The sequence below is a fragment of the Odontesthes bonariensis genome, chromosome 5 (assembly GCF_027942865.1).
Source record: "Odontesthes bonariensis isolate fOdoBon6 chromosome 5, fOdoBon6.hap1, whole genome shotgun sequence".
NCBI classification, from domain to species: Eukaryota; Metazoa; Chordata; class Actinopteri; order Atheriniformes; family Atherinopsidae; genus Odontesthes; species Odontesthes bonariensis.
Genome location: NC_134510.1, coordinates 2032926 through 2045704, shown reverse-complemented (window position 1 = coordinate 2045704; position 12779 = coordinate 2032926). Strand labels below are relative to the sequence as shown.

At 44.3% G+C, this 12779-nt stretch overlaps 1 protein-coding gene across 2 annotated transcripts in view; it reads right to left on the bottom strand.

Annotated features, from left to right (window-relative positions):
* The window catches only part of ascc3 (activating signal cointegrator 1 complex subunit 3), a 210634-nt gene that overhangs the window by 67553 nt on the left and 130302 nt on the right, over nt 1-12779 (bottom strand). For both annotated transcript variants that reach the window (XM_075464657.1, XM_075464658.1), the window contains one exon: nt 2611-2802. In XM_075464657.1, coding sequence (XP_075320772.1) covers nt 2611-2802 — 192 coding nt within the window. The remainder of the gene's footprint in view (nt 1-2610; nt 2803-12779) is intronic.

The following is a 12779-nucleotide window of genomic DNA, read 5'->3' as shown; positions in this document are numbered from 1 at the left end:
GCCGCAGAAATGTCAGAGTGGTTTCAACCGGACCGCGAGCCAGTGTGGCATTAAGCTGAAAAAGCTGGGAGGAGGTTCCAAATTATAGATGTTATTTGCTGTTATTTGCTATTTACGATTCGGCCCGCACTCTGCTCACCCCAAAGCGCAAAGCTGGGAACGAAAAGCTGACCCCAAAGCGACCCGACCCGTACCGTACGGTTCTGAACCGACCCGTACCGGACTGCATAGTGGAAACGAGGCTTTTGTGTCAAAACGAGTCAGACTCCACATAGGTTAGCCAGGGAAAATGGCTGGAATGGCAAAGTTGCCACTTCCACTCACATTTGCAAGTTGTTGTTGTGCTCTGTTGTGAATTTTCATTTCATTTGCAATTATGGCCACAATTAAAAAAGATAATCAGCATAAAATGATTATTGTGCTGCATTCCATCGCGAGTCCTCTGTGATAAATACAGCGTCGGACTTTCACAGGAGCATACTCAAAGTTCAGCTGTGTGGACACCACAGACAGAGGCTGCTCAGAGCAAATAAAACCTTCACATGCGTCAGCCTGTGGTCCTCGGATGGGGGCGGGGTTTCTCAGGCATTGCACTCGCACCCGCAGACCTACACAGCTTTACAGTCACAAAATCTCTGCTGCCCAGTCTACACACCTTCTAATCAATGACTTACCCCACCTTAAACTTTTAAAAGTCATCCAGCAATTGTGGTAAATAATCCTAAACACAGTACTGACCAATATAATCAAGATTATGATTTATCTACAGTATAATAAAGCAAGTCCAATACAGGCTGAATGATTAAAGGAAGTTATTATTATCATTCACTGGTAAATGGCCCAAAATGCTAATACATTTGAATAAACTATACAAACTAAATACAAAGGGCCTCATGCAAGAACATTTTTGTATTTTTATTCTAAATTTCTCTCACTTCAGATTCAACAAACGCTCTTAACTTGGGAAAAAGTGTGTAAACGACCTGCGTAAATGATGAATACCACCCGTGCGTATTTATCTGCTGACACCGCTAAAATCTGTCATTTTTAGCAGTGTCAGCAGTGGAATTACGGGAACCTGCTAAAGCCAAGAAATGGCAAGGCAAGGCAAGGCATCTTTATTTATATAGCGCATTTCATACCACAGGCAACTCAAATGGGAAGTTATTACGAGTGCTGTTAATTCTGTGTCCCCTGTAGTTCATAATGTCACCGAAATAAAGAAGAAATGGTTTGATATGGAAATAGCTTTAAAAAAAAAAAACGTCTTGCCATGGCCAGGCGCTCGATGACTGCAACTAAAGCCGTGCAATCAGCTGTTGCCTCATCATGATGGCTCTTTGATGGGGCGGTCCATGAGGGGGGTCTGCTGGCACCACACCTTCTGGTCTGCCTGGGCTGGTTCAGGTGGAGACCCTCGTTCATGGCAATATTGTACAAATCTGGCATGCCTTCTCTGGGCTATAGAGCAGTTTGCCCCCGCTGTATGGAGACACACCCACCTGGCCTTCAGCTCAGTGCGCTCCACAACAGCACCGGTGCTTTGATGCGTATATGTGTGCATTGCTACGATTATGATTGGCAGTCCAGCCACGGCATGAAAGTCCCTCTTAATTTGTACTTGTTGGACAGCGGTGTATGGGAATCTGATGTACCATGGGTGATAAACTGATGAGAGCTTTGATGACCAAGGGGAGCGCACGACTCACAGAGGACTGGGACACCCCCGATCTGTCTCCAATCTCCCTCTGAAAGGTTCCAGAGGCCAAAAATCCAAGGGTGGTGAGGACCTGGGCGTGTGGTGGAATCGGGTTTGATCGGTGTGTTTCTCTCTGGAGTTGTGGCTCTAGCAAGCTGCATATTTACAGCAGCACAGTGCTTGGGAATCTAAATCGCGACGTCAGCCATTTGTCTGTCTCTGCGAGGATATCTACACGGTCTGAGCCTGACGCGCTAAGGCATCCAAAAGTAGCAAGTCAGCCGCTGGTTACGCTTCCCATTGACCTTGTTATATAAAGAGTTAAATCAACCTTCAATTAGTGCATAATTGAAGTCAAACAGAATGTCAGCATCATTATGGGGTATAATGTATAGATTTTTTTAATGTTTGCTTCAAAGTAATTAAATGTACAATCCATTAGTCAAGCAAGCTTGATTGGAATAACAGCGGAATATTTTAGGAAACTCCTACGACAGGTCTGGATCACTCGTAAATTCTGTTCGTACCTGAAAGAAAACGTAAAATACGAAAAGATTGGTGAATGCGCAAATTCTCTTAAATCACTCGTACGCACGACTTAAGAACAAATCTGTGCGTACGAACGGTTCTTGCATGAGGCCCAATGTTAGCTGCAGCACCAACATAATATTTCCTTCAGTTTGATGAAAGATTGCCACAGAAAATAGCTGTTTAACCTTTTTCAAACTATGAAAGGTACAGATACAGAACCACTTAAATCTCCTTTAATTACTGAGTTCATATTTGGCTTCAGTGGCTGTAACGAATGTCTCTGGGATCCCTGAAAGTCTGAGACCTCAGCCCTGTTGAAATGAAGAAAAGACAAACTGAGACAACTAAAACGCCACAAAGGAAAAATGAACCCTAAATACCTTGATGATAACTGCGTGGGCCGGCAAGTTGACTCCCCAGGCCAAGGTGGCAGTGCAGATCAGCACCTTGAGGTGGCCTTTGGAGAACATGCTCTCCATCAAGCTGCGGTCCGACCGGAGCATCCCAGCATGGTGGATCCCGAAGCCTTCAGGAAACATTTCCTTCATCTGCTTGTTTCTTGAGCGTTGTATCTGAAATAGATGGTCAGAAGGTATTTAAGAAAAAACAGTGCTGGAGAGAATGTGCAGGGAGGCAAAATCAAGACTTAAGAAAGTTTATATCAAAAGCTGTGTGAAAATAAGAAGAAGGAGGAACAATAGGAGGACTGAGTTATAACAACATGTGTGCTCGTGTATGTCAGCAGTTCCCAAATCATAGGTAAGCTGCATAATAAACTTAAATAGGTCAATGGACTATTAAAGTAGTCTATAGGAAATCAGAGCACTACGATGGAGATTTAGATGGAGATTCTGACAGCATCTGCAGCTAAAAAGAACCAAAGCAACACGCAGCCAGTTGGGGAGATTGAGATGTGTGCTTTGACTGACAGCAGGTCTGTGACCTGGCCGGGCTCGAGGGGAGTCCTCATCACTGGGCTTTATCTCTCTCTCTGGGCATCTAAATGGAGGTCAAGGCCCAGCAGTCCTCTGCACCGCAAACAGACAGCCCATTACTGCCAGCAGCTGTGTGCCTCACACACACTGAGCCAATGTTTGGGCTGCAATGAGTGTCTGCATTTGTATGCAAAACATGTGGATAAAAGAGGGAGAACTGGGAGCAAACTGTGCGACGTGCTGATTCCTGTCCCACTGCAGATGACATGATGTAAAGGGAAGAAAACAATGTGCTGCTGTTTTTTTATCAAATCATTTAGTCACATTTGATACTTTTTATTGAGACAAAATGCTGGTAACTGATAATTTTATCACAGAATTAGGCTTTTCTGGCAGCACTCAAAGGAGTGGGGTTCAGGTTAAGCCCCTTTCACACTGCGACCCGCTACCTTAGCAGGTCCAAATTGCACCTTCGACCCGCGTCGAGCAATGTGAACGCTTGGCGTGTCAGGGTGACCCGTGTCGCCGGAAGCCGAGTTCAGGGGGCGTTGCCTAGTGGCAGAGCGTCACACGAAACACATAAAATGCTGGGCGTGTACAATGACGTAGGCACAAGCCATGCGTCGGAGGTAGGGTTAAATACACCTGTCTGCATCAAATTTTTCAAACAAACGATGGCGGGACACCTTGAGATATCGTTTATGCAATTGTATATGCAGTTCATGGAGATTTTACTTCACGGTGTGTGGATGGTTACAACGTGGGATGTCGCCGATGAACATATGCGGAGAATACGGGAGCACTATAACCTCCAAATTGAGGAAATCCAGCTACAATTTGAAGCAGAAGAACGCGAACACCGTCCCCGAAATGTGGCGGTAAATAACGTCCTCTGCTCGGAGGCTGAGGAGCTTGCGGACCTCCTTGTCTTTATTTACCTTTATTTAACCAGGCAAGCAATTAAGAACAAAAATTCTTATTTTCAATAGCAGCCTGAACGAGCAGAGGTTCGATAAAGGGAAGGGGGAGGAGGAGCTAACAGTTAAAAGAATAGGGTTATATAAAATACACAACAAAAGAAATCAATAAAAATGATAAAATAAATAAATACAGTACAAAACAAAATACAGACAAACAGTAACCAGTATGGCAGGAGGGCATATTAACAAGTGCAGGAATCAACTATGGCTTGGAGCAGGTTTGTTTTGAAGAGATTCGGGTGAGGACAGACAGTTTCAGGGTGTGTTGAAGTGCGTTCCAGTCGTATGCTGCAGCAAAACGGAAGGCACTACGTCCAAAGACAGTCCGGGCTTTGGGAATAGATAAATTGAGGAAGGCATTGGATCTTAAGTTACGGGCAGGCTGGGAAATGTGCAGAAGGGACGAGAGGTAGCGAGGTGTAATGCCAAGAATGGATTTGTAGATGAGAATAAACCAGTGGTGAAGCCGTCTGGTGTTAAGTGATGTCCAATCAACCAACTTATATAAGTCGCAGTGGTGAGTTGTGAATGGAGCTCCAGTGGCAAAACGGATGGCGGAGTGATGGAGGGGGTCCAGTTTGCTAAAAGTGGAGTGGGAAGCTGCTCTATAGATGGTGTCACCGTAGTCGAGGATGGGCAGAATGGTCATTTTTACAAGTTTGTGTTTGGCTGCACGGGCCTTGTTTCTGTAAAGGAAGCTCAGGCGAGCTTTGACTTTAGACTGTAGGTGCTTGATGTGGGTGGTAAAAGAGAGGGAGGAGTCCAACCAGAGGCCAAGGTATTTATAAGAGGACACAAACTCCAGCTCAGAGCCGCCAGCACAGAGGATTTTTGGGGCAGAAGGGGAAGTGTGTTTCCGGTTGAAGATAATGCATTTGGTTTTTGTGGTATTGAGGAGAAGGTGGAGACTATGGAAATGCTGTTCAACAGAGGTGAGACTAAGTTGAAGTGTGGCTGCCGCTGAGTGGAGAGAAGGGCCCACTGAATACAAAATGGTGTCGTCAGCATATAGGTGGATTTTGGAGTTGCCAGCACTTTTTGTAATGTTGTTGATGTAGATGGAGAACAGCAATGGACCTAAAATAGAACCTTGAGGTACTCCTTTGGTGATGGTGAGAGGGGCTGACACGATGTTTTCAGTTTTTACTTGCTGGGTTCTGTGACTTAGGTAGCTGGCAAACCAACAGCATGAGTGGGACAACAGACCAATATTGAAGAGCCTCTGAAGGAGGATGCGCCAGTATGTCTCCCCAGTTGGCCATATTAAAAAATGTCTCCAACTTGATGTAGGCTAAAACAGAGTAAAACTTGTCCTCACCTGTCGCTGTTGTTCTGAATCAGCTGTCCATTCTGTCTTTTAAACTCACGTCACGTCACGCCCACGTCCGACCCGCGTCGATTGCGTTCACACCAAACTCGCCTCGGCAAAAAGACTAGGGTCCGACGCGGGTCGAAAGGCGAGTCGAGTTGACGCGGCAGCCCGGGTCGGCAGTGTGAACGCAACAGCGGACACGCTAAATTCGCGAATTAAACGCGGGTTATTCGGCAGTGTGAAAGGGGCTCAAGAAACTTCCAAAGTTCAAATGAAGTGGCCTACGTGTCTTAAAACTACGATGAGATATTGTTGCTGTTTTCTACAGAAACGTTACCTCTACAACACCAAAGCTGCTTGAAGCTTTTTTCTTTTAAAATTCCACATGAATAACATCCTGAAATGCAGTCATCCGCAGCTCTGAGACCAAATGAACAGCCTTGGCTTCAATGGATAAACACTTCCATCTATTCAGGGCTGCAAATCAGAGATAGTTGGGTCACCTACCAGCTCTGATATGCCTCCCCAACCTAAGTCAACCTTTCATCGGGAATTCCTCTCATTTCATTGCCATTCAATTATCCAGTTCCGTAGCATCTTCTCAAAGCCTCAGACACTGAATTGGCCTCTTTGTGTCCTCTTAGTGGGCCGTGCTGTATAAAGTCTAAGCAAATGAAATGTTATCATGACTGAAAGAGCTACAGTAGCTTGGGTTTAAGTCATATTTATCTTTTTATTCATATTCATTTTATTTGATTTATTTAATGACATGCTTGTGTGGTTCTGATGGCTGGCTCACATATGTGGTGCTCGTTCCTTAAAGCCAACAGTACGTAACACGCAGTGGAAAATATGAATGGGTATCAGAAGTTACGCATTTAGAGGCCGTAAAACACCATCTCAGATCACTCAGTTGTCTTGTTTTCTGTCGTGATCATGATATCAACTAAATAAATATTAATATCATCCATAACCTTTATTTTTCTCTCTCTTTCTTCTCTAGCGGAGTATATTTACAGAATGCTGCTGACGGAGCAGCCCTACGCTCCTCATTTAAAGCATGTATGTTCCCACAGCACCAACACTCTGCTGCACGTATCCATCAAGCAGGATTAGACTAATCAGTCAGCCTTTAATGACAGAAGGGTGAGCATGACTTGAATTTTCTGGTTCTAAATTCACACAGAGCTTAAGTTAATATTACAGCCATAGACAGACTAAATGCTGGGTGTTTGGGAAACAACCTGTCCCAGCCACTCACCTGTGCTCCATCTGCCCCGGAGTGCCCCATTAGTTTAAGTACCTGGTCTTCTCTGCCATTCTCTGCTCGTGTTTTGCTGTTTTTGTGATGCTTGTTTGGTTAATAACCCTGGACCTGAACCTGTAGTGTTTCTGTGGATTATCTCCACTTCTTGGATTACCACGGTTTTTGTTCCAGCTTCTCTGTTCACCAGGCCGGTTTCTCTCTGTCAGAGTTTTGTTAACAAAATAACTTTGTTTGGACTTAAGATTTGCTTCCCCTGACTCTGTGGGCGCACCGGGGTCCGCATCATCCAGGGAAACGGGGATCATTTCGTTGACTGCTTGAATGGAAAAGGGTCACTGGACACTGTGAATGTCTTCAGTTGTGTCGTACCATGCAGAAAATATGAACGAGAAAGAAAACAAACTTGATTATGTAAGATGTCTGGTTTAGTTTGGCTGAAAAACAAAGACTGTAAAGTGAAAGGTTTTTATAGCTTGGATGGGGCTCAGGATTCAGTAAGGAACAGAGAAAGGATGGTCTGCTGTACAGCACATCTGGATTCCAAACTGACTGAGTCTCTATGATACTGTGGCTTGGCCTGGCCCTCATCACTACAAAGGGCTGTCAGACAGGTGAGAAAATAGGTCATATCTAATGTTCATTAAACACGTGAAAGTCTTTTTGTTAAAACGGTATCTTAGGATAAGGCACGCACCAGTTCATTTCTCAGACTGACCAGTTTTTGGATGAACTATTGTTTGACAAGGAGTTCTGGAGCCACCGACCGGCACGTTGAAGTAATGTGTTAGATCAATTCTTTCAATGGCAGCTCAAGAACAAGCCGGAGGAATCTCAAGTTAAATAAAGTGTTTTATGGTAGTCACATGTCAAAGCATATCAGCGCTGGGCTCAGTGGAACAGAGCTCCCGCAGGAAGTCTGTCAGACTGAGCCTCGATTTCCGGGTCTCATTTGTATTTATAGCCTCATAGGTTGGACTCACACTCGACCGAGTATGATTGGACATGAGTAGGTTCAACATGCTTCGTCATATTCTCTGGATCAGCCAAACAATGTGTGTGTGTGAATCTGCCCTTGTTTTCCCAGCCTAATTGTTGTGTCTTCCCATTCCTGGATCACTTTAGGTCATCGTGGAAAAGTACAGAGACTATTTCATTTATAATGTCTACGAACAAAGCCAATTTTGACAAATGTGAAATGGCTTCAGTTTGACAGCATGGATGCCCTTCATGTAGTGAGACCGCTCTGTGTGCTTCTTTCACAGGACAGCCTTATTTCTGAAGCAAACCCACCTTCTGATATTTCCCTCTGGCATCAGAAACAAAAGCCTCACATTATCCCTAGAAATGAAATATTGATGGGAGAGGGTGACAGTAAATGCTATTGTTATGCTGGTACTCTTCCACTCTCAATTCTATGCCTAGTGCAGGGATTTATTAGGGTAAGATTCCCAAAAAACATGACAAAAAGGATTGCTGCTCTGCTGTCTAAAGGCATATGTCTGAGAGGGAGGGCAAACTGTGGCCTGGTGGGATTCCTGAGGGCCAGGATGAGACACATGTGAGCTGGGGAAGGTGGGTAATTGAAATGCTTCTACTGAGGCTTTGCTTTGAGGTGTCACAATGGTTTACAGCCATGCTTCCAGCCTCTAATCTAAGGTGAGTTAGCGCTGATGTCTGTGGTGCCATGACTGTATTTGAGATGGCAGCGACCTAAGCTCCTGATCAGGTCCCATTAGGCGCTGCCGCTTGCTGCAGCCACTGTTGCAAATGCTGCTTGGTCCAGAGACAGCCAGCTGTCAGCTCCACTCACCGTCTATCAGGGCTGTGACTTTGTGAAGAACATCAGCTAACACCAGGGCTAAACTACATTATTCTGCCAATTTAAACTGCATCAAACAGCACTAAATACATGGAAGCTGAGCCCTGCGTTTTTACAGTTTGCAGAATGAAAGCATGCTGATCCTGTAAGAAACGCGGGACTCACACCAAAGCACGTTTAGGGACAGAAAAAATGAGGCAAATGATTTGCATCAACACTGATGCTCATTAGTACCATAACTATTCATTAAATTGTTAAGCTAAGCAACAATGGCTGGTTGCAGATCTCATTTAGTGGCCCTTGATGGTGCTAATGTTTAGTGCTCCAGTGGCTGGCTGTTAACGCCGGATAGGCAGCAGAGCGGGGGAGGATGGACTCCTACTCATACTCATACTCACTCCACTCCACTCCACTCCTCCATTATGATTTGCCTCCTTCTCTGAACATGCTGGGCTATTTTAGCTCAATCTCAGGGAGGCTATTTATTAAACATGCAGAAAATGATGTCAGCACTACAAAGCTTTGCATAATCAGAGTTCTACAATTGAATTTCCCACAGACCATAGATAAGATGCAGTTGATCTGATTTGCATTAGTTGCCACATCATTTGAAAACAAACAGTTCCCTGCTGCACCCTAAATCCTGCTGTTAGTTTCTGAGGAAATATCACTCACACTGTCAGTTTTCAAATAACAAAATGAGTGAAAAAATGAAAAGGAGACTTTCAGTAAGTCTCAAATCCAACTGTGCTCCTGTTGGAAGCTGATGGAAAACAATGGAGCAGGAAAACACCAATTCAACGGGCTGGTTCAAGCACACTGCTGCAGACTGAGGGACATAAAGGGCTTCCTCCCCATGTAGGAAGGACTCATACACACATGCAACAAAAGCAGTTTGGCGTTGGTTCATGTCACTTCTCCTGAAGAAAAGTGCTGGATGCCATGTTTGTTCCACATGTAACTGCAGATCCTTTATTAATGTACAACATACGCTGTCTTTTCTTCACACAACAGTGCTCTGTATCCAGTGGATTTGACTAAATCAAAGTTTATATTCAGCTTGTGTAGATAAGATTCCATGAACAGCTCTGTTTGGGTGGGGGGATGTGCTAAAACAACAAGCTGCCCGCAGCTTGAAAAGCTCTCAAAATACATTTAAACAGCAACAAGGAAGCACACGAGGCTTTGTGAGAAGAGGATGGAAAGTCTGCTGGTGTCTTTTAGATCACTTCACAGTTTAACACAGCTGAAGTCAAAGTGTCACTCACATCTGATTGCATGAGGGAATCTGCTGATGTGGTGTTTGTTCTTTGGAATGAACCAGAAGTCAAGTGTACAACACCAGTCCTTTGTTCTTGAACATAGTGGGTGGCACACTCTGCTGTTTTAATGCTGATGAAGAAGCAATGAAAGAAGAAAATGGTGGTACTATGCAGAACCCCAATAACATGCAAGACTGCTCCCTGAGGGTATGAGACTGCAGATGGGCTGCAGTGGCAGAGCAGTCAGAAGGGACAGAGAAGTACTTCACACTTTTTTTCTACTTAAAGCAGCTGTTTGTGGGGTTTGTGTCACTCCTATTTTCACCAGCCTTTGAGCTGTTGCCCATTGTTGTTGATCAGTCCACTCGGGAGTGGGTTTGGCAAGATGACAGATTGTCACAGATGTGAAAGAATGAAAGGACAGGCGGTGGACTAAGTCTGTAAAAATAGCACCGAATAAAAGAAACAGAGACGTTAATGAGCCGAGTCCCTTGAGGCTTCGCACTAAGAGGCATCAGACAGTCGGCTTCGAAGTATTTTCTCCAAAAGAATGACATGAAAGCTCCACATCTAAAAGCCAAAGAGATGAAAAGTTGAAAGAGTTGTGCTGTCACAGGCAGAGTGAGCATGTTCCGGTGCACCTGTGCTGTACTCACTGTACACTAACATCATTACTGATGAGAAACATTTAAAATATTTCATACATACATACACCCAGCATTACAACTCCGAGAAGGCGTGAGGGTTGCTACTTTACAGCCTTACATAAACCTGAAAAAATATGTCAAACAATTGTGTAATGGACCCGTGGGACCACAAGGGGTCTCTTATCCTCCACACAAAAACCAGCTTTCCTCTGGCACCAGCCACTTATATTCCTGTTGGAGAAAGGGATACTTAAAATGTTGTTTGAAAAAAAAACAGAAGATGTGGGGTTAAGAGGAGGGGAGGAGAGGGGGAGGGGAGAGGGGGGAGGAAAAGGAGAGGCTGGATTGTCAGAGTCAGAGCAAATGAAAGTCAAGTAGGCCTGCGAGTGCTTTCCTGAAAGCAGGTTCCAATGCAGCTCTCATTCTGCCAAAGATAACAAACCCGTAGAGCCTTTAATCAATATCAATACTAATTTAGATTTATTTTTCAATTGGAACTTCCAAGCTAAATTAGGGACAAAAGATAAAGAAATAACCCCTCATTAATGGGAATACATTTTGAATGCTCCCAAGAACAGAAAAGCGATGAACACCCACATTTAACAGGCACCATGAACAGCTCCAGTCCCACCTGTCTGTAACGCTTAATCACTTTGTGCATGTAAAAATGAATAAACTCTCAATCTGTGCTCGATACATTTCCTCGCTGTCAACAAACCACCAAGCCTGAGTGTCTCCTGACAAATAATGCGAGTCTCCAAGAGCTTGATATCTTCATCCCAGGTCTGGGTGGCCCTTCAGCACATCAGTAAGCTATCAGGACTCTTTCAGAAGTCGCTCAGTATCTAAACAGGGGAAGCACCATCTGGCATGACTAACCAAGAAAGCTTCAGCCCTAAAGCCTGATTTATGGTCGGTGACACAAGACGCAACGCAAGACGCAACGCAAGCCCTTGCGTGCTTGCGTGTGTCACCTCAAACTTCACGCAAGACGCGAGGGCAAGCCACTATCACATCCGGCGGCGTGTTCATCTTCCGGTTTCATCCCCTAATAAAAGACCGCTGTTTTCACACATAGACATAAAATATTGTCTATATAATATATTATATATGTCTATGTTTTCAAACGCCAAGGTAGAAAGCGAAGAAGAAGAAGCATGAATCCACTCGAAGAGAGACTTGCCGAAGAGCTCCTGGCGGTGAATTTCCTTTCATCATAGTAGGCTTGTCATTGAAAAAACCCGCTGCTCCACCTACTGTCCTGGCGGTGAATCGCCACGCAGCACACGCAAGCACCGGCAAAGCTAAATGAAGCATAAACGTCTCGAGCCATTAACATACGCGCAAGACGCAAGCGCAAGGGCAGTTAAAAGAAGTATAACTCAGGCTTAATTCCTGACTGCCATGGGGGCCACAGTCAGAGCTCCGTGTTAGCTTTTAGGGCATTTACTCTACAATCCCTTCCCAAGGGAACACTGATGGTGGCAACTTTCAGGACATTACATCCTGCCCCTGCCCAGCAGTTTGGGAGAAAATGCCATTCTGCCTCACAGATACGTGCATGAAGCATGCTCGCACGGTGCCGGCGGCCCCCAGCCCATGAGAGCACAGCAGCACTGTGCCGCTGGAAATTCTGTAACATTGTGTGCAGGACGAAAACCCTGACCCCCCGGGTGTAGGTGTGCAGCCCATATGACAGGATACTGAGAAATCTGAGATTTTAGGGGGTTGCCAACAAACCAAGGTCAAGGGGACCGCGGGGAACATTGGCCCTCAGCCCCCACATAACCTGATTTACTGACATAAACATTAATAATACCAAAGGTGTCATCGGTGACAAAAAAAAAAAAAAGTTATTTTCACACATGTTAAAGTGCACAGCAATCAAACTGCAATAACTCAAGAATACAATGAACCATTAGTGGAGATTAAACTTTCACCAAATGGAGACATTTTTAAATCCAGGTTAAAAACATTTCTTTTCTCATGTGTCTATGCATGAAATCTGCACGATATCTTTTAATTTATCTGGCCTGTTGCTTGTTTTTAAATTCATTTGAATTATTTTATTTGTTTCTCTTTATATTCTTTTATGTATTTTTAATGCTTCTTCCACTCCCTGCTGCAATGCTTTTATTTTATGTAAAGCACTTTGAATTGTTTGTACATGAAATGTGCTATATAAATAAATTTGATTTGATTTTGATTTGATTTGATTAGAATAGTTGGCCAACAATTTTCTGTGGACTTAAGCCCAAAGTTTTAAACTCATAACCCTGTTGGAGTCAAGGTGCCCACATGTGCAGTGGATATGTGCCTCTGAATTA